This window comes from Rhinolophus ferrumequinum, chromosome 13 (genome assembly GCF_004115265.2).
Source record: "Rhinolophus ferrumequinum isolate MPI-CBG mRhiFer1 chromosome 13, mRhiFer1_v1.p, whole genome shotgun sequence".
NCBI lineage: Eukaryota > Metazoa > Chordata > Mammalia > Chiroptera > Rhinolophidae > Rhinolophus > Rhinolophus ferrumequinum.
In genome coordinates, this window is record NC_046296.1 from 65,692,962 (window position 1) to 65,713,027 (window position 20,066).

A 20,066-nucleotide genomic window follows, 5' to 3' on the forward strand; every position below is an offset into this window, starting at 1 on the left:
CAGACAATACGTGAACAAATGGGCATGGTGGCGTTTCAATAAAACTTTATTTACACAAACAGGCAGCTGGCTGGCCAAGGCCAAGAACTGTGGTTTGTTGACCCCTGATCTAAAGCATTCTCTAAGTTTCTCGGATAGTAATTTATCCTTACATCATCACAATGTGGTAAACAGGGAGGAAGTGTTATTTCCCCGCTTGTAATTCAATATTTCCACTTTCCACAGAAGTGACTTCCTGAGAAGACATCCAGTGTGGACCTACCTACTTCTTGCTAACGTGTCACTGACCCAAGAAACCACACTCTTTATCAATATGACCTGCTTCATGCAGGGGACTAGAGTAAGTTTTGAGGGAGAAGCTCAGCATCTAGGAATTTTTATTTAGGAAGGTGACAATCTTTAACCAGGAGCACCCAAACAGGCAAGAATGCAAATGTAGGAACATGAGACAGACCTCTCCTACGGGTCCTGGGGCAGCAACAGACAGGTGTGTCCTGTTCCTCACAGCACTAAGATTTATGGTAGTTCTACCTAACGCCCTGAACGAGCAGGACAATAGGCCACGTCACCCCAGTGTGGATAAAACAAATGTTCAAACCACTCTTATTGTGTAGAAAAATACTTTCTATAATGTGATTACAGAAAAATCCCAGTGTCTCTTACAGAGGGCGGGAAAGAGGTAAAAAGAAAGATGGATTATCACACATGCAACTCCTCCTCTAGAAAATACTCTTAAAACGTCCTATTCCTGAAGTCTGAGAGTAGGCTGACTGATACATAACCTTCCTTCTCTAGAATGGTACAAAGATCTTTAAGACCTCAAATTATGACCTTTACTGTTTTCATCCTTCCTTGCCATTGATTTGGAGGAAAAGTTTGATTTTATTCAAATAATTGGAACATAAATCTCAAAAGATGAGCAATTAATGTTCCCAAAATAACTAGAAGAGAAAAAAAAAAAAACTGACCACAAAAATAAACTGCTAAACAGGTCAGAGATGCTCTGCAAGATTCCTTTTCCAACGTCCAGCCCACTTTCCTGAGACAGTTCCTCATTCTTGGCTGAGAATTCACGTACTTAGAACTTTTCAAAAGATTTAATTTTTCCTTCAAACCTCAGCTTGAAAATCAGAGGAAAACAACAAAATAAAGGTTTACATTATATGGGTTTTTTATTCCCAATGCTTACAAGCACAGAACCAACAAGAAATCAGATCTTGGACTAATTTATAATGCTTTTTCCAGGAAACACTATGGCAGCCACACAATACTGTTCACACAGCTAGCTCCTTTCTCTACTCTTACTCCTCAAGGTGGAAAAAAAAAAAGGGTGAGAAAGACATAAGAAAACAGTATGCTCAAAACACAGCTCACCATTAGAGGTTCATTTCCCAACCAATAAAGTGAAGGCAACTGAGAACAAATTTGATAAACCTCCCCTCTTCCCCCGCCCAACTCACCTACTCTTTGGGGGCTTTATCATCAATACCACACACCCAGCCACAATTCCGATAAAATGTGCTGTCTAAAGAGAGCAGTCAGATATGTGAGCTTTCACAAGTAAATCTCCTTTGTGGGGAGAAATCATAGAAATATTTTTTACCGACCTAATTCACAGAGGGAAAGTGTTAATAAAGCACTTGGAATTCATGAGTCAAACGTTACAAAAACTGTAAGTAGTTGAGTCAGAAGCTAAATGATGAAAGTGATTAACTTAACTACGTGATATTAGGATTTTTTAATGAACCAACGAAAAGCTGTTCCTTTTAAAAAATTTTCCCCTCAACAGTAATGTTCATTCTATATTATTCTTCATGATCCCAACATCCAAATAATATAGTCTTAATTTTTTTTTTCCCACTGAGAGATTCAGGTAGAATTTTGCACGCTTTTTTTTTTTTAAGTTTTTAATCCTTTTATAGGTTACCTAAACCACTTTTGATTAAGAAAACTATAGAAAGTTAGTAACTGCCACAAGCAAACGCCAGGCGGTGGCACGTGTCAATTTTCCACAGAGTCCTGCTTTGCGGGGTGTCTGCACTGCTCTGGAATCAATCGCGGCAGATTTTAGTCCACAGTTCGCTTTTCCCCATATTTCTTTGTAAACTCTTCAGCATTCTTAGAGAATCTTTTACGGTCCTTAGAGTATTCTTCAGCTAGGTCAGCCCGAAGTGGGTGCTCGGACTGGGGGTCATTCACCATGAGGGACTGGATTACTTGGTCAGTTTTGGTTGCTGGCTTCCAGTTTTCAGCACTAATTACTGCCAGACAGACCTGCCCCTTTTCATCAATGTTGGGGTGATAGATCTTTGTTTTAAATGTGATCTTCAGTGGTTTGAATGGGTACTCTGCTGGAAAGTTGATTTCGATTCTGAAGGCCCCCTTATCATATGGAGGGTTATCAGGAACAATAAGCCCTTGCCAAGTCAATAAATTAGCTTCATCAACCTGGATGTTATGGAAGTTTTTCATTCCACATTTGCGGATTTCTTCAAGCTCCTTCATCAGCCTCCTGCTGGCCGCCATCTTGGATCTGGTGCTGCTGCTTTCCCCGAATTTTGCATGTTTTTATAACATTGCTGCTATAATAGCGAAAATAATTTCCTTTGACTTTCATAAATGGTTTTCTTAAAAAGTAGAATAGAATATTTCAAAATGTGAATGTTCAGATTTGCTAAGAACTATATGAACCACCTTATGACAGTTTGGATAATTTTCTAAGGCTCTGATTTTTAAACTAGAGTAACAAAGTGTTACACTCATAAAAGTGGCCAGACTATGAGCTTCTATTTCAGGTGAAGAGCCACGTTTCTGTGCCCTGGTCATCTAGGTCAGAGAATGGAATTCATGAACACCATGAACATGCCACCTCTATTTAACACTTCTGTCACTTTGTCACACTGCAATTGTAAGGGCTCTAAGTCCCTTGACGGCAGGGATCATGTGTGATTCATTTTGAAAATTTCTTCCAGTGTTTGGCACATCTTTTTCCTCCCAATGCCTATTACTAAATGGCACTGAATTAAATGCTGGTAATGAGAGAGAGAAAAGCCAGGCGCATACAAAAATCGACACCGTTATCTCCCAATCTTAATTTAACAAGTTTCACACCTTCACAAAACTTGAAATACACACAATAGTGTCCCCTAAAAGAAACAACAACAAAAAACTAGACTTAAAAAAAGCTAATACAAATTTACACAAATTAACCCTTCTTTCTTCCAACCTCGGGTAGAGAGCCCTCTCAACGATAAAATGGCTACAAAGCAGGAAATGAGATGAAAAAAAGAGAGTGCTTCACTGACATTAGGCAATCGCCAAATACTAACATCACTACAGAATCTTAATAATTCATTCTTACTCAAAATTTTTCAACAGCTCACCACTGTCCACGTTTTATTACTAAATTCCTTAGCATTTAAGATGCTATATGTGACTCCAATCTACATTTCCAGCCATATTTTCTACCACCTACAGCAGTATTTCTCAAATACCAGTAGTATGTGTATCCCTTTTAAAAGAGAAAAAAGTGCTTAACCCCTAACAATATATACAGATCTGAGTGTGAGAAATACTACTCTATTCAAACTGCTGCACAACGTTTGATCGCACAGCATCCCAAGAACTCATTTGGCCTTTGCCTGGCTCAAATCTACTACCTAAGACAAACACTAGCACTGAAATCTCTTAGCAGCAACTGACATCCAGAATATACTTCTGACTTTAACAAGTCTTATCAATGAATTGAAAAGACAATATTAAAAATCTCAAAGAAACTCCAATCCCAATATTCACATGCTTGGTCCATAGACCCAACAGTTTGAGACAACTTGTTTAAAGGGTGAAGTCCAAGGTCCTTCCGAGGGCACCCCAGGGCCGCCAGGATCGCGTCCCTACAGCTCCCGCCTCGCGTCCCCATACCAGGGCTTGCCTCAGATGTCAAGCTCCAAGAGTTTCAGTTCTGCACTCATACTCATCCAGGTTACAGGCTCATGTTTGGCTCTGAACACTTAACCAGTTCTTCTTATACTTGAGGACTCACTCAAGTGTCACCTCAAGGAAACTTCTCTGATCTTTTATTCTAGGGGAAGTTCTATTCCTTTGTGTATACTTCTATGACTGTACTTACTAGAGTGGCAATTTCTCACACTAAATTTTGAGTTTTCTGAGAAATGGGGCATGTCTTACTTATCTTTACATTCCCAGATTCCTGGCAGTGCCTGTCCAATGTTCACTAAAGGAATATCCCCAAATTCCTCAACTCCAGCCAAATAACAATACCATGTGCTGTTATTATATTTGAGCTACGTTTACTGCATTCTTACAACGTACCTGACTCTTTGGCCCTCATAACCTATGAAATTGGTACTATCCTGACCCCGCTTCACAGATGAGGAAGCCAAGGTGTAGAGGTCAGATAACTTATTGCCCAAGTTCACAGGTTATTTATGTTCACATCTTTCCTCCAAGCAAACTTCAACACCTAAGTCATCTTGATAGGACCCAGAATGCCAAGCAGCTTTTCACACATACTGGACATTAAATAATTACTTGTTAAACGAATAACCAACTATACATACTCTCTCAATATATTTGGAAAAGATTATCGTGCTTAGAGGCTCACTGACATATGTATAGAGAGAGATAGGAAGTAAGTTCTAGGGCAGAGATAAATCCACATCATGAGCTATGATGTAATTTTCTATTGCATCTATTCACTTTTATACTTTAAAACGTTATCTACAATGAGCATTTTTACATTATAGAAACTGCAGGCACCTAACAATTTTGTATTTGATAATTAAGCACGTTATCCCTTCACTTGGAGCGTCGTGTCGTGTTGACAGGTGTGGTAATGTCTACAACTGTCTTAGATTCACATGTTGCAGCAGACAAGTCCCAATTGTTTCCTGCACTACACAATGTCTGGGCCTCAATATGCCAAAGCACCTCAGTAGACTAAGCTATTCCAGCTGCCTCTTTTCCACTTAAATTTACAACAGCTACTCTGTGGAGGAAGAGAAGAGGAAAAATAAAAACGGTCCAATCAGACAGACTTTGCAAAAATATTCTGCAGGTGCATCTTTCAAAGAATCATGTCAAACGCTATCTCTTCCATAAAGCCTTCTCTGGCTCCCTTAGCTCTTTTTCCTTAGAAATCTTAAGAGTATTTTTTATAACCTCACTTATGACCCCTATCATTACACAGAAACTGTAATCTCTTCTGAGGACAGGTGTTAACTTGAATCATTTTTTTTTTTTTTAATTCTCTCACAGTTCTTGCACAGAGAAGTACACCAGTGAAAAATTTGCTGGATGGATGCATGTAGTTAAGAAAGTCAACTCTTTGCCACATGACTTAAGCCAGTTCTTCCACACAGTAGTAACAGATGAATTACCTCGCACAGAATTTCCTGTGAGGATGTTAGAAATGAGTTAAATTGCTATATAAAGACAAAAACACAAAAACAAAAATAAAAACAAAAAACCCAAACAAACAAACTTCCAGGGAGAATGGTTAAATCAGATTATACGCAGCAGACTTTTTTTAGCATACAAAGCTGAGAGCATGTCTGACTAGCAGTATCAGTATTAATATATTGTTGTTTGTGTATTATGATGCACAATTAGATAATTCAAGTGAGTTCTGCCTGGTAAATACAAGAAAAGGAAAAAAAGGTCTGTTGGAAGAAGACAAAAAAAGTGGCTTGATTTATCTATGCAAGATGCCTCAGAAAGTTGGTAAATGAAAAATGTTTTACATTAAAAAAATGCACTTATCCTTGCTGTGTACCCTAAAGACACTTAACTTTATTTAACATGAGCATCATATGCTTCAGAGTTTGGCTACTCAATACCTTTTAACTCAAGAGAGGCAGCGTCTAGCTAGGGTTGAGGCTCAGGCTCTGAAGACACAGGTAGTAAAAGACATAGTAAACAGATGGCAAAGACAAAGCCCCTATGTCTCTCATGGTCCACATTGAATACTTGCAAAACCACCCTGCCACAATGAAGCACAGAAAGCTGAAGAAGCATCTAATGGGAAAAACTGCTTGGTGAGGTCCAAAACGTGGAAAAAAATGATCCCCAAATAGCTGTGAGCAGAAGGTTGATATAATACCCATAATTTCATTCCTAGAATGTAAATGATCTACTAAATTGAAAGTAGAAACTCTAAAACAAATTTTAATTTAACTGTCTTCCATATCAGTCAAAAAGATTGATCTAAAGTATTTCTAAGTAGTTCTTCTTAGTTAGAAAACCCCTGACAAATGAAATTACAATGTGAGGTCAATAACGTAGCTTATTCTCTTCCCAAATCCAACACCATTAATTAAAGAGAATAAAAATCATCATTTTCCAACATGTTTATATGAAGTTATAAATGTCAACTGAAACTGACTCTGGGTGGTGAACACACAATGGGATTTGTAGATGATGTAATACAGAATTGTACACCTGAAATCTATGTAATTTTACTAACAATTGTCACCCCAATAAATTAAAAAATAAATAAATAAATAATAATAAAAATGTCAACTGAAACCAATGGAGTGGGAAATAGTTTAAACTAAAAAATCAAGATCCAGTTCTTGGCTGAAGTCCACTTAGACACGAACATTTATTCAGCTTTATAAGCAGACACTTAGCCCTAATCAATACTGCTTCCCCTCTAACTCCCCCACCCCCAAACCGACTATCTTAGTTCTGCATAAGCCTTGTAGTTCTCCCACTTATTCCATGTGTGCAGGCCTAATTAAGTCCAAGAAGGTACCAAAGACTGAGTCATAAACGCAGAAGGAGAATCCAGTTCCACTACTAATTCATTGGCTAATCCTAGGAAAGTCAAACTTCCTTCCCCAGCGATCGGATGATGTGAGGTGATTAAAAAATCCCACCACAGAATATCAGCATGGACTAAAAGCCTTCAAATGTGCAACTAGTATTTGGATTATTTCTCAGACTGTCAAATGACCATCAAGAGAAAAGAAAAAGAACTGAAAGGCTGGGGGTGGAGAGGAGAGGGATGTGGGAAGAGCAAAGCACTAATTTGAAATCTTCTCACATCTACGTGGGGCGTTTCCCTGAAGAAAAAACAAGGATGTAGTCATCACCCTTACTGTTGCCACAGTGCGGCCTTCCCACACCACCCACACAGCACCTTTAGTTTCTGCACAGAGAGCCAGGGGGAAGGGAGAAGAGAGGAGAAGAGAGGAGAAGAGAGGAGAAGAGAAGAGAAGAGAAGAGAAGAGAAGAGAAGAGAAGAGAAGAGAAGAGAAGAGAGGGGAGGGGAGGGGAGGGGAGGGGAGGGGAGGGGAGGGGAGAGGAGAGGAGAGGAGAGAGGAGAGAGGAGAGAAGGAGAGAAGGAGAAAGAGAAGGAGGAGGAGGGAGGGAGGGAGAGAGAGAGATGTAGACAGATACTGATTGATTCTGGAGATACCTGCACACTGTCTTCCCTCTGTCATATCTTAGACCTGGTGAACTTGAGAATACTTGGCAGATACAGTGATTTGGCACCTGTTGTCCCAAATAGGTAGAATGTTTGTTCTGAAATATGCAGAACTGGATGCAGGTGTTACACAGGCAAACACAGACCACATTCCAGCATCTCTAGGTACAGAACAGGACTGGGGAGCATACGGGTAATAGGGGAGACTTGGCAGGCAAGCTCACTTCCACTCAAAATTTCTTGTATTTTCCGCTTTAAAAAAAGCTAAAGAAAAAGTCGTTAAGTGAGTAATTAATGTAGAGTTCACTTATAATTTCACTAAAAGATTTGGAGTCTTACATGAAGAAGATCTGCCATATGAAAGAAACCTGAACTCATGGCCCCATATTGCCTTGAAATCTCTAGTCCTGGTAAATTCAGTTACTACTATAATGTCAGGTCAGAGTCAAAGCTCTGTGATTTAGCTTACAAGTAGCAAAACTGGTTGAAATGACAGACTTAGAAAACCGCTTTAGATGGAATTTCCAGGAAGGACCTAGGAGAAGGAGGGTTAAAGTGACAAGCTGTCAAAGTTCGAAGTTCTACAGAGGAGCTTATTGTTTCTTGACAGTGGTAGGGTGGAGGAAGGGGGAAAATTTGAACTCTCCCCCCCAAAAAAAAGAAAGAAAAACTAATTCAAGTGACAGCACAAATTGTGGCTAAACAGACGTGGTGCTTCAAACCTGTTTCACAAGATGCAGGTTTCACTATCAAACTAAGGCTTTCTTCCACTGCCAAGTGTCTCCCATGTCCAATCAAAAACATCATGCACTTGGCCCTTACCTACCCGCAGGCGTGTGCTATGATAAATGTGCACTATTGTTACCTGCGGATTCTGAAGTTCCCCCAGGAGTCAGTGCATTTTCTTTTACATCAGGACGGAACCTCTTGCTTAAACACTAGAGTACACTCTGTGATACGCTTTCAAGCTGAAGTCCAACAAACCTTACTTTAAAAAAAAACGTGTAAGAAGTTTCAAGGAGAAACCTTCCTCATAATTAGACCCGGAACAGTTTTTTTCAAAGCAAACTTTCCCATTGCCAAGTAAAGAATTTATTATTTCATGTCAGCTAATTAAAGGCATTTTCCACAAATATCTAATGAAGAAAAATGTGTTGTCATTTCCAATACAGATCAAACTCATTTCTATAAAGGAATGTGGCTTTCTGGCACCAAAATTTTTTACTTTTTACTCTGATAAATGTGTACTTTTAAACTGCATAAAAGGAAACCCCAGGAGTGGAAGAAATATCATTTCAGAAGCCTGCAGAGCCACTGCTGAGTTTCTTTGGGGATCTGAGGATGGAACACGGATAATCCAGTTCAATGAAGTCAGCCTTGCGTCTGTCTGCCTAGACTTCAAAAAAAGTCTCTTGTCCTTTGTTTTAAAAGTAACAATGCTTCTTGACTTCTTTTTCCATTTAGGCCAGGGAGTAGACACTTTTGTTTTAAATCTCTGCCTACATTTAATTGCAATTGCAAGTAAGATATTTGACTCACTTCTCTCCCTCCTCCCTCCTATTCACACTGGGAATTTCAAGTTGTGAAACAAACCAAACCTGTCTCAGCTTAACGCAACCAAACATGGCAACACCTTATTTTAATGGAGCACTTGACTGATGCTTCACTAGAATGGAATCCCTATAAATGCAGGCAATATGCTCAGTGCAAACAAATTAAAAATTACTCTCACAATGAATTCCAAATATTATGCTTAGACAAAACAACAAACTGTTATTAAACTCATAAACCTGCATCCCACAAGCACACACAGAAAATCTTAAGTTCAAGTTACCAGAATGGTCACACCCCTCTGACAGAATGAACTCTGCCAGCCTCAATAATCCCTCACCAGGAACTCCATGCATTTTTGCTAAGACAAGGAGACAAAAGGGAAAAAGATAGCAAGACTTCATCCAGACACAGGCCCCTCGTGGTAAAACTTCTCGGTACTCTAGTTGAGCTTTGCACTATTTTAATCCTCTTTCTTTTGTTAACACAAGCCTTTACATGGCACATAAAAGATTTGGCAATTCCTTCTTAGAGCTGATAGAATAGAAATCAAAGTAGAAGCACAAAGTGCTCACTGGCAGGGTTTTCCTCTGGGGAATGGGACACTGATTCTGTCCTATCCCTGACTGCCGTTCCCTTCTCCACTAAAGGGAACTGAACCACAGAGACGAAAAGTGTGTTGAGATTGGCTCTATCACCCCCAGAGAGAAGATCATACCGCCAAGAAAAAGATGCAGTTGCATTTGTCTGTGAGAAATCTGGTCACAAACTGAAACCGAGTGCTGCCTGCTGAAGCGCTAGTGAGGACGCGACAAAACCACCAGGCCCCACAGCAGCACTGCTGGAGAAACGCCCCATGCTGCACGCTGTTTTAAGCCATGGATGCACAGTACAATAAAACAAAATTAGACTCCACGTCTGTCTAAGTTCTCTGAGTGCTCACTCTGGCAGGAGCCTGGTACAGGTCTGATGGTTAAGTTCTCTGCTCCTAATGTTTAAAAAATGAAAGTGTGAATGGCAGCTGCAGCAGAATCTCCGTGCTAGCATAAAGACTTGCAAGTCACTATTGGAAAGAACATGGGAGTTATTTTGTACTTCCGGGGTTCATTACATCTTTAAAAGGTTTGCTTACTACTCATGGAGATCACAGCTACATATAGATGATCAAAGAAATCTTGAGCTCTGCTCTGAACTGTAGCTGGTTTTCCTATTTGCCATACCGTCTAGTTAACCATAATCAAATATGTCCGTATACCATCAAGAGATATCCTTTCCCGTTTGTTGCCCTGGATTCAGAGTTGGTTGCCCAATTTTCACTTGTTTCCGTACAGCTGTTTTTCGTTTATAGTTTCTACTCCTCTGTAGTTAAACATCACTCATCTAACAATCAAGATAAATTATTTCCTGGTAGCAAAACTGCTTTTCTACTGTAGGAATTTATACTAGTGAATCCACAATGTTACTCTGCTAGTAAGAATTCTTACACTTTTAAATATTCTCCCATCAAGAACACTTTCTGTCCATTTCAAGGTTTAGATTCTTGCCTCCTCGGGTGGCCTCATTTTGACCACCAAGCAGCAAACACGTTCCCATCTGGAGGACCAAGTACTTTTCATGGGTACTAAGCAGGTGTGAACACAGGTAAGACTCCTTACCACAGCGCCTAGCATAAAACAGTCATTCAAAGAAGTTAATTCTCTCTCCTTAAGTGCCTTTGCCTCTATTTATCTTAGCTCTTCAGGCCTCGAGAGGCCCTTACTTCATATCACTAACCAAATCTCAATGCTGTTGTAAACTCTCAGATTTACAATCCAAGCAAGAAATTAAACCCTTGGCCAAGATGTGCAGCCTACCAGGAATGACTCACCTGGTTTTGGAACTATTGAAATGAGCAGAACAGATAATCACAATTTATAAATTGTGTCTCCAAAGTTTATTTGTAAAGTGGTATTAGCACACTTTTCCGTAGAAATCATGATGTTAATATTTCAGATCTCAGCGTTTTAGCCTGGATCTAGCAGAATGTCTTGGACGTAGCAGGCACTCCGATATTTGTTAGATCAAGTTATGAATTCCTGCAATAGGGGCCAGGTGCCCAGCTGGCTACAGGTAGTCTTTACACAGTCCGAGTGTGTTTATCTTCCTCCCACCATCTTTACACACCCCCTCATTTCCTAGTACTCTCTTCCCAAAGTGACTAGTGCCCTGCTATCTTACAGATTCAGCACCTCACCAGAGAACCATCCTTTAATGTTTCAAAGGTAACTGCTGCTTCTTCCTGCCGACATTACCTTAAGCAGCCTGATCTCACCTGTACATCAGGAGGGAAGAAATCTGATTAAGTTACTTCACAATGAAATGTCAATATCTGATGAACTTTAACTTGTCCAGAGATTTCTAGCTCTTTAAAAGATCCCGACTACCCAAACAAATCTGTGTGTGGAGTACAGAAAAATGAATGAAATAGGTCTACACAGGGGCGAGATCAGTGATGCCTAGAGGACTGTTTCTAAAATCTTTCTCCTTTGCAAACCAACTTCCTTCTCCACCACTACTTTGAAAACTAATGATTTTTTTTTTTACAAGTTCCGTAACTTCAAGTTTCCACAGTAGTAGCAGGTACATGATTACGCTGCTGAATGGAGTGCGTACAAGGACAGCACAAGATGAGCCCAGCTTTGATTCCCAAACTGGAATCTCAGACAAGGTGTTCAAGATTCAGCCTGGTATGTCCTCAAATTACAGTCACCTTTCAAGTGGGCAGAAGCTACAGGGAAGATTCAGATGTCAACAATGGGCCAGAAATCTGGTTTTACTGATCCTGGAACAGCCAAAAGGGTATATTAGATATCTTTTAACAACAACAAAAAAAAAGTATATGAGAGGGAGGAGGGAATGTCATCCATCTCCAATAAACCCTTATGCTTGTGGGGAAGAATGAACTGGAAGAATCAACAAACGTATCCTAAATTAGAACAAGCAAGTGGATACTTTCAGAAAAAGAAGTAAAAAAACAGTCTCTACAGGATTCTGCATGTACGTGTTCACTCCAGATGCCCTAAGGCATCAATTACTTTAAGTGTGAAAACAGAAAACATCGACTTGGCCAGGGAAAGCAAAAAATCCAGATCCTTAATTCCAACACACACTTAACGTTGATGCCTGATATCAGCTTCAAAAGGTAGCAGCCTCATTAAGAAATGGCATAACCCCCTTCCAGCAGCAGGTAAAGGCTTAAAACTCAAGTCAGCGCTGGGGGTCTGGAAGGGGAAATGAAAATGAATTTACCTACATCAATTAACAATGCTATTAAGGCTACTCAGGACACGCCTCCAACAATATTTCTCTTCAAAACAAATACGCTGAAGGCCTTCAGAATAAAACCAGCTTATCCCTACCCGTCATCTTGGCTTTCATTACTCCCACCCCAAAGAGTGACACATCAAACAAACAGAGCACCCTGCCCATTTGCAGGGCCTTTCTGCCCAGCTCTCCACGTACCCTGACAAGTGTTTATTAATCCTGATGACACTCCAACAAAGAAGAGAGTTGGCCACTAAAGCCTTTTTATTTTCCTAGGGGAGAAAATTGAACTAGTGAACCAAGAGACTAACCCAAGGTCACAAATATGTCAGAATAGTGAATTCAGGGTTTTCATGTTCTTATTCAGCTCCTCCAAAATTTCTCAATTAGTCCTCAGTGGCGAACAGGAAGTATTTCTCTAGTTTGCTTTAAGAACAGAAGTACCTGGAGGGCATAGGGCCAACTCTTCTTAAAGACTGTTAGCAGCCAGTACATTGAGTCTTATTATGATATTTAATTTCAAAATAACTGTAACAACAGTTATATAAAATGAAAAGTTTACCTTTCCTCAAAGTAGTGCCTCTGTAATGAATTCATTGTTTAATCAAGCACCAAACTCTGGACTAAAGCAGCCTGAGGATATGTCTATAGGATAGAGGTGGTCAGCAGGAAAACCATGCAATTACAATAATTTAAGTTTCCTTACAGACTGGAGGACCCCTTACCACATCCTGCAGTCTTAAAGACACATTTTTGCTTTAGACACAACGACCACAATAAAAAAGGAAAGCGACTATAATAAAGCTTAACATGGTTCTCAAGAATCCCGTCATATGATTTTTTAAAAGCAATTCTAGGTAGTGAAAAATGAAATTCTGCAATATTTTAGCACCTAATACAGTGTCTCATTCCATAATTACTAAAATCCTTATTGAATAAATAAAAGAAAAAAGGTTGAGAGAAGACAGAAAAGTGACCATAACTTTGTACCTGGTTCTTGATATAGAAAAGTATTTCTAATATTACAACAAATACTGAAGACCAACCTTATTTTAACAACAGTCTGAAAAATAATGTATGTTTCCATTGTGCTGCCTGAGCTCCCGATTTTTAAACTAATGAAAAGAAATAAATACCAGAACTCAATTTAGTAAAGAGAGGAATTCTACTAAAAGGGAAGAATGCTGTGGGAAAAACAGAAATGACCTAAGAATATGTTTAATTTTTCTTAAAAGATACTAAAAATTCCAATTATCCAAATGACCATCTGAATTGGAGGCAATTCTTCACTGTAAAAGCCCAAGATAAAGAAGAATCTTACATGAGTTGTCTTTAAAGGCAACAATATGAAACAGACTATTGCTAATGATAACTTGTATTTAAGGGCCTTTCTGAAGAAACTCCAACCGCTTCACTTTGTCCCAATCCTTCCCACATTCCTGAAGGAGGGAAAGACAGGTATTAAACTTTACTTTGCAAATCATGAAAGGAAGCAGAGGAAATGAGGAATCAGACTTGAGGCCAAACAGTGAGAGGTAGCAGGCTCCTACCCATAGCTTCTGGCCCCACTCTGATGGTTCACACACTGCACTACATGTATTGAAGTGTGTTGACAAAAATTGTCTTTTTTTGAGGAAGGAGAGGATAGAAAGGGGAGGATAGTTTCCTAACATCTGGGGAGAAGCTGTACTTTCAGAACATCTGAAATAATGAAAAGAGAGAACGTAAAGAATCCAGTCGGCTCTGAAATACAGGAAGAAAGCATAGCACTGATGAGATAATAGCTATTTCTCCTCCCAAAGTTCTGTCCCATTTTCATGCACTTCATGACTATAACCTATCTTTTTAGCCGAGCTTATTCTCCCCATTCCTTAGCAAAGAAAACATGCAGAACTGTAAAAAATTTCAGCTGTCAAATCATTAAGCTCCTCCCACCATCCTCAAACAGCTGGAAGTCTAGGAGTCCCTGGACTTCATTACCTACCTTTGCTTCATCATTAATATCCCAAGTGAAAGAAATGGCATTATAAGCAATCTCCTCAATGTTACTGATGGTATTGAAGCTTTCTTTATAGTCAGCTATATGAGTGATGAAAAGAAAAAGAAATTTGTGATTTCTTGTTCCAATGTGAGATTATAGCAGTTCACAGTAAGATTCAGTTTTTCATATTATCACCACTAGATAACTTAAATTAACATTCTGCTGGGTTGAAAGACATTCAAAAAAATTAAGAAAAATAATTTTTGTAACGGAGGCAAGCTTAGATATAATTTTATCTCATTATGTCAAATTTAGGATATTAGGTCTGGAAAAGTTTAAATTGTCCCATGGTCAAGAACCACAATTAGAACTCAGTTCTTTTAATTCTTTTGGAAAGAGAACATGAATAAGAGACAAAGAAAAGAAGTAACACTAAGATTAAGAGCCATCTTATGACACAGATAATAGTTTTATGCAAAAATTATACACACAGCAAGAGTAGGGGTGTTTCATAAAGCTACTTCACTACGAATTTGCACAGGTCTGCTGCTGTCCCCTAGATGATGAATCTCTGGGTCTATTTAGAGATAGATATAAGAGCCTGGCGCTGCAACTCACCATGTAACTAGGGAAAATTGTTAGGTAACTGCACATCAGCAGTATTTCCTTTCTTTCCTTACTTGTTAATTGGCCTGCCCCCCCCCCCCACTGTCATCGCCAAATAATCAAAATCTCTTAAAGAAGACATTACCCTTCAAAAAATTTACAGCCCCAAAGCAGGACATTCTTATGTGAGCTGGCTACATAGCTTCTGGCCCCAGTGTCATATGGAAGGCCACTGCATGGGGCACATGTCCTTACGAAGGAAGTAATGTTAAGAGCACTGATTCCAGGAGGCCGAGGACAGTGTTTGGAACAGATCAGTAGCTGGCATAAAAATGCAAATGTTTTCAGCAGGAAGTTGACCACTGCCAAAAATAACTGGATTTAGAAAACTGGATGCTTGCGCCTCTGGGAATAAAAGCAGGTTCTGGAGCCACTTACCGATGTCAATGCACCTTTGTTTGGCTGTGTGCTGCCGGGAGTGCCAGTATTTCCAATGTCTTAACTGATCTTCTCTGCTTTTGTCTTCAGCAAAAACCACCATGATCACACTCTAGGAAAGAGAATGCATTATAACATAAAGACACTAAAGGGTGAGTTTCTTTGGAAAACTCATTCAGTGTCAGATTTTATAATTAAGGCTTAAAACTGCAGTTTTAGAATTTCATTTATTAAATCTGCTTCAGGCCTGGAAATATGAAGCTCTGGTAGCTTTCCTAGACAACAGGACTTAGAGCATAACTTACTCGCACTTTGCTGATGGGGTGGTGGATTCCCTCATTGCTGCTCACTTCCTTTAAGGTGACAGGATAGAACTGGCCTTTGTTCAGATATGTCATAGTGCTATCTCCCGGCTTCTGTCGAAGTGATTTTGAGGCTTCTAGGGTATATTCAAAGTTGTTCCTAAAGCACAAAACAAAGTCACAGATTTCTAATCCACTCTCTTGGAAGCTCCCTATATGTTTTAACTCAATCTTGAAATGCTTCAGCGTGGAAACAGCAGACTACCAGGAAACATCCAACTGACTATGTCCTATGAGAAGTAGCATTTGCTACCTTTTCCGTGATAAATATAATCTTAAGCAATTTGAGAATTAAGATTGAGAATAAATATAATCTTAAGCAACTTGAGAATTAAGAAATTCTCAAATCTGTCAGATGGACTACACAGTGCCTACTAGAAATTTCATGAAGTAATGTTAACCATTAGAAGAAGTTTGAAGACTAAGGATACTAAAGATACTAATAAGTGAAAAGGACTTGGGAAGGAAATCTCACAAAACATGCTGCCAGTCTGGTATTTACCCAGCAAAGGTTGCAAACAGGTGGCTGGCAGTTCTCTGATTAAATTCGATTTGGTCTACACGGAACTTTTTTGTTGTTTTTGCTTGTAGTTTACATGTCTTTAGATGGGCACTCCACAATTCTCTACATTTCCTATTACCTTACAGTACCACCCGTATACCCCCTGAAGTTGTTTAATAATATACCTAAGCCAGGGGTTGGCAAATCACACCTGTTTTTGTATATGAGTATATTTATTTTTGTAAAAAATTTATTGGAATACAGCCACGCCTTTTGTTTACGCATCACCCACAGCTGCTTTTGTGCTACAACAGCAGAGCTGGGTAGTTGCAAGAGAGGCTGTACAGCCCATAAAGCCTAAAACATTTACTATCTGATCCTTTACAGAAAAAGTTTGCCAACCCCTAGAGCTTAGATCCTAAAGGCATTTGAGTTTGTAACTCTTGCATCCTGAGGCAGGTCTTTAAGAGAAGTCTTGATTCCCATAAAATCGTAGATTTTTAAATAAACTTTTTTATTTCAGAATATAGACACATAAAAATGCATAAAGCAAAATTATAAAATGAAATCCTAGACTCTTTCAAAAAAATCTGAAGGTGTTTATATATGCTCATAATTAACTTGGAAAATATTCATATTACTAGTATGAGATAACATTTTGTGAAGTTTAAAAGAGGTTATCAGGTCAGAAAAATGTTGACTTCATTTATTTTATCATTAGTGAGGCTAATTAAAAAAATAAAAGGTTATGTACCTGAAGTTATTCCTGAATTCACACAGAATTATATACTGTTGGAAACACAAGAGATCTCAGAGAGCAATTTAATCCCCTCATCTCTTTTTTTAAAGATTCCATTCTACTACCATCACATAGAGAAACCAAAGGAAAGAAAAAGCACCAACACCAAGAATTAAGGAAACATGAAACACAGCTCAGAGTTTAAAACTGAATGCACTGAAGCAAATGGCCTCTAGAAGAGAAAGATTTTATTACCCCAGTAACTGCAGGAAGATACAGGTGAAAGCCCGCTAAAGCCACCTCTGATTTTTCAGCATCAAATTAAAAAGAAATGCAATAAAAGCTGAAAGTTAAAAGTCAAATTAAAAGACAACTGTTACCCAGAAACACTGTCAAAAACATAGTCCTCTGAATTCATGCCGGGCATCCGCAGACTGAGGTCCGAGGAGAAGAAAACCTGAAATATCAATGTGATGAACCACAGCTATTTAACGGGTTATCAGGCTGACTAAAGACCGACATCCATTACAGCATGAAAGCTCGTGGCTTACAGCCACCCCTACTCTTTCAACATTCATTTGAAAATATAAATTTTAATTATGAAAACTTAGAAAACTAAAAAGAAACATAGTCATTTTATAAGTCTGTCAGTTGCATTAAAGCAATCTATATAGGTACTCAACACAAAGTGCTTCATTACTCCTTTTCCCATCTTTCCCACACATCCCAATTCTGTTTAAATTCCAGAATCTGCAACCAAAGTCTCATGACTTTCAGGAGTTGGTGCTATCACTGTATCAAGTTTGCACTCAGCTGGATGGATTGGTGCACTTTCTCCAGAGAGGTTACTGCTCTGTTCCTAACTCCTCAAGCAGAGATTCCCCGCCCCCAAACCATCATTAAACAGTTTCAAACATCTTCAGTCCCTACCTATTACCTGATTAAAGTGCTCATCACCACAAAACCCTCAGAAGTATTTGCAGTTCATTTGTAAATTTCACACAATGCATTTGTTAAGACCCACCTGTTCCCTAACAAACTACCAACTAAGACATACCAAGCAAACACATGATAATCATTTTATAATAAGACCAGTTGCAGAGAGCTTGTTTTGGTCTATGTAAGACAAAAGCTGAAACACAGACTGTGGATACTGTGTTTCCCCGAACATAAGACCTAGCAGGACAATCAGCTCTAATCTGTCTTTTGGAACAAAAACTTTTGTTCATAATAAAATAAGACCGCGTCCTATATAAGACTATAATATAAGACTGGGTCTTGTATTAATTTTTGCTCCAAAAGACACATTAGAGCTGATTGTCTGGCAAGGTCTTATTTTTGGGGAAACACGGTATATCTGTTGTCAATGGAAAATTATGTATGGGGTTCTCCTCCTTCTCCAGCAAACCACATAGCTGAAATCATAATTGTTAACTCAGCTGCTGGTAAGATTAGCCATGTGCTCTTGATAATAATTTCTGGTTTTATAGGTTTAGTTTACAAATTATACCCATAGGCCTTTTCTCTGAGGGGAAAAAAAAATCACTTTTGTTCCTAATCCACTCATTTCAGGCTGAGTTTCAGGCTTACGTAACAAGGAAGAGGTGGAACCCAATACTTATACAAACACACAGCAATCTTAGGAAGATGCTTTTGTTTCCTGTACCTCCTGAACGCCTTCCTTGAAGGTCTCTGAGAAGGTAGAGTCTGGAGTTCGCCTTTGAGCATTTGGGGGTTGAGCACCAGAGCTGAACTGGTCAGTATTAAGGTTCCGGTCGAAAACCACCACCCGTTCAGTGGGCTCTGGATGATACACTGCTGGGGGGATTCCTGCAGCAAAACTGTGGGGCTGGGTTTCTGTCTTGATGGAGTGGGTAGGCATCGTTGCTATGGAGACAGTGACTGTTGTATCAGGAACTGTTAGATGGCCTCTCTTATCAATGCCCAGTTGGTTGCCATGGGGCAGGAGAATGTTAAAATTTTTCAGAACTTGCACTCTGTTCTCTCCAGCAGAAATGAGGGGCTGCTCAGTCACATTTGGTATGCTGTTTCTTTAAGAAAAACAAAACAAAACTGTGTTTTCAAACTCAATGCTGACACAGTTCTTTGACAGTTTTTACTTTCCTAATGGCACTGAACTCTTGGGTCCTGTGCAATAATAATACACTTGGTAGAAACCAAATAAGCAGAAAATGGCACAACCCATTACTAGAGAAAGAAAAGACTTCATAGTTAATAAATAAGTAAAGTCCAAAAGCCATAAGTAAAATTTCATTTGAATACTGAGAACTCAGAGCTCTCCTCTATTACACTTTATTTTCAATAATCCTAATAAAATTATCATATTTTACTAGAACCCAGAAGCTACAAATGTGGTTAGCTGGAGCAGTCTAGGATGACAGTTTAAGCACAGACTCTAAAGCCTGACTGTCTCGGTTCCAATTCTATGTGATCTTGAGCAAGTAACTTCATCTCTTAGTAACTATGTGCTCATCTATAAAATGGGGACAATAATGGTATCTATTGTCACGAGGTTGTGATGAAGATGAGATGATACACTGCAATGTGTGCAATAATGCCTGGCACACAAGAGTTCAAGAAGTATGAGCTATTATTACTTGGCCACCACTTTTCCTAGTACTTAAGCTTATTTGGCTTTCTCTTCACCAAAAGAAAATCTATGATTACATTGTACCAGTAGATACTCTTTGCATAAAATTACTTTTGGTTTATTGAATACCCTGGGCAGTGTAAGATGATTTCTAGTCTAGGGTAAAATTAATGAATTTCCAAAGCCCCTTCAAATCATACAGGCTGACACCTTTAAGAAAAAAAGCAATTTGACAATTTCATACATTTCAAGATCAATAAAATGTCCAAACCTTGAACTATAAATTCACCCCCAGGAATTTGTCGTAAGGAAAAAAAGTGAAAAACTATCTAGAAAGTTGTTCATTAAGGCTTTACAACAGTAAAAAATTAGACACAGCCTTACTCAAGGATAGTTACGTTTGCTTTAAAATACTCCAGCAAAAATAAATTTAAAAATTAATTAATTAATTTAAAAGTTAGAGAAGAAGGGTAAATCAAACAGGAGGAATTCATGTTGATAACTGTTGAAGCTAGGTATGATT

The 20,066-nt window shown here is 38.9% G+C and overlaps 2 protein-coding genes across 7 annotated transcripts in view; both read right to left on the bottom strand.

Annotated features, from left to right (window-relative positions):
• Nucleotides 1-20,066, bottom strand: part of GRHL1 (grainyhead like transcription factor 1) — a 65,175-nt gene that overhangs the window by 38,066 nt on the left and 7,043 nt on the right. For all 5 annotated transcript variants that reach the window (XM_033125505.1, XM_033125503.1, XM_033125502.1 and 2 more), the window contains exons 4-8: nt 18,599-18,983; nt 17,313-17,389; nt 15,635-15,791; nt 15,330-15,441; nt 14,289-14,383 (exon numbers count right to left, since the gene is read on the bottom strand). In XM_033125505.1, the coding sequence (XP_032981396.1) occupies nt 14,289-14,383; nt 15,330-15,441; nt 15,635-15,791; nt 17,313-17,389; nt 18,599-18,983 (826 nt within the window). The remainder of the gene's footprint in view (nt 1-14,288; nt 14,384-15,329; nt 15,442-15,634; nt 15,792-17,312; nt 17,390-18,598; nt 18,984-20,066) is intronic.
• On the bottom strand, nt 2,052-3,008 carry LOC117033389 (ubiquitin-conjugating enzyme E2 L3-like). 2 transcript variants are annotated; one of them, XM_033125507.1, is made up of 2 exons: nt 2,500-3,008; nt 2,052-2,403 (listed from the first exon to the last, which is right to left on the bottom strand). In XM_033125507.1, the coding sequence occupies exons 1-2, from the start codon at nt 2,524-2,526 to the stop codon at nt 2,068-2,070; spliced, it is 363 nt and encodes a 120-aa protein (XP_032981398.1). In that variant the 5' UTR covers nt 2,527-3,008; the 3' UTR covers nt 2,052-2,067. The 2 variants fall into 2 exon arrangements, with proteins under 2 accessions (XP_032981398.1, XP_032981397.1); XM_033125506.1 differs by having other exon boundaries at nt 2,052-2,993.

Coding starts and splice junctions, on each gene's coding strand:
- LOC117033389 (XM_033125506.1), bottom strand. CDS start 2,526: ATGGCGGCCAGCAGGAGGCTGATGAAGGAGCTTGAAGAAATCCGCAAA.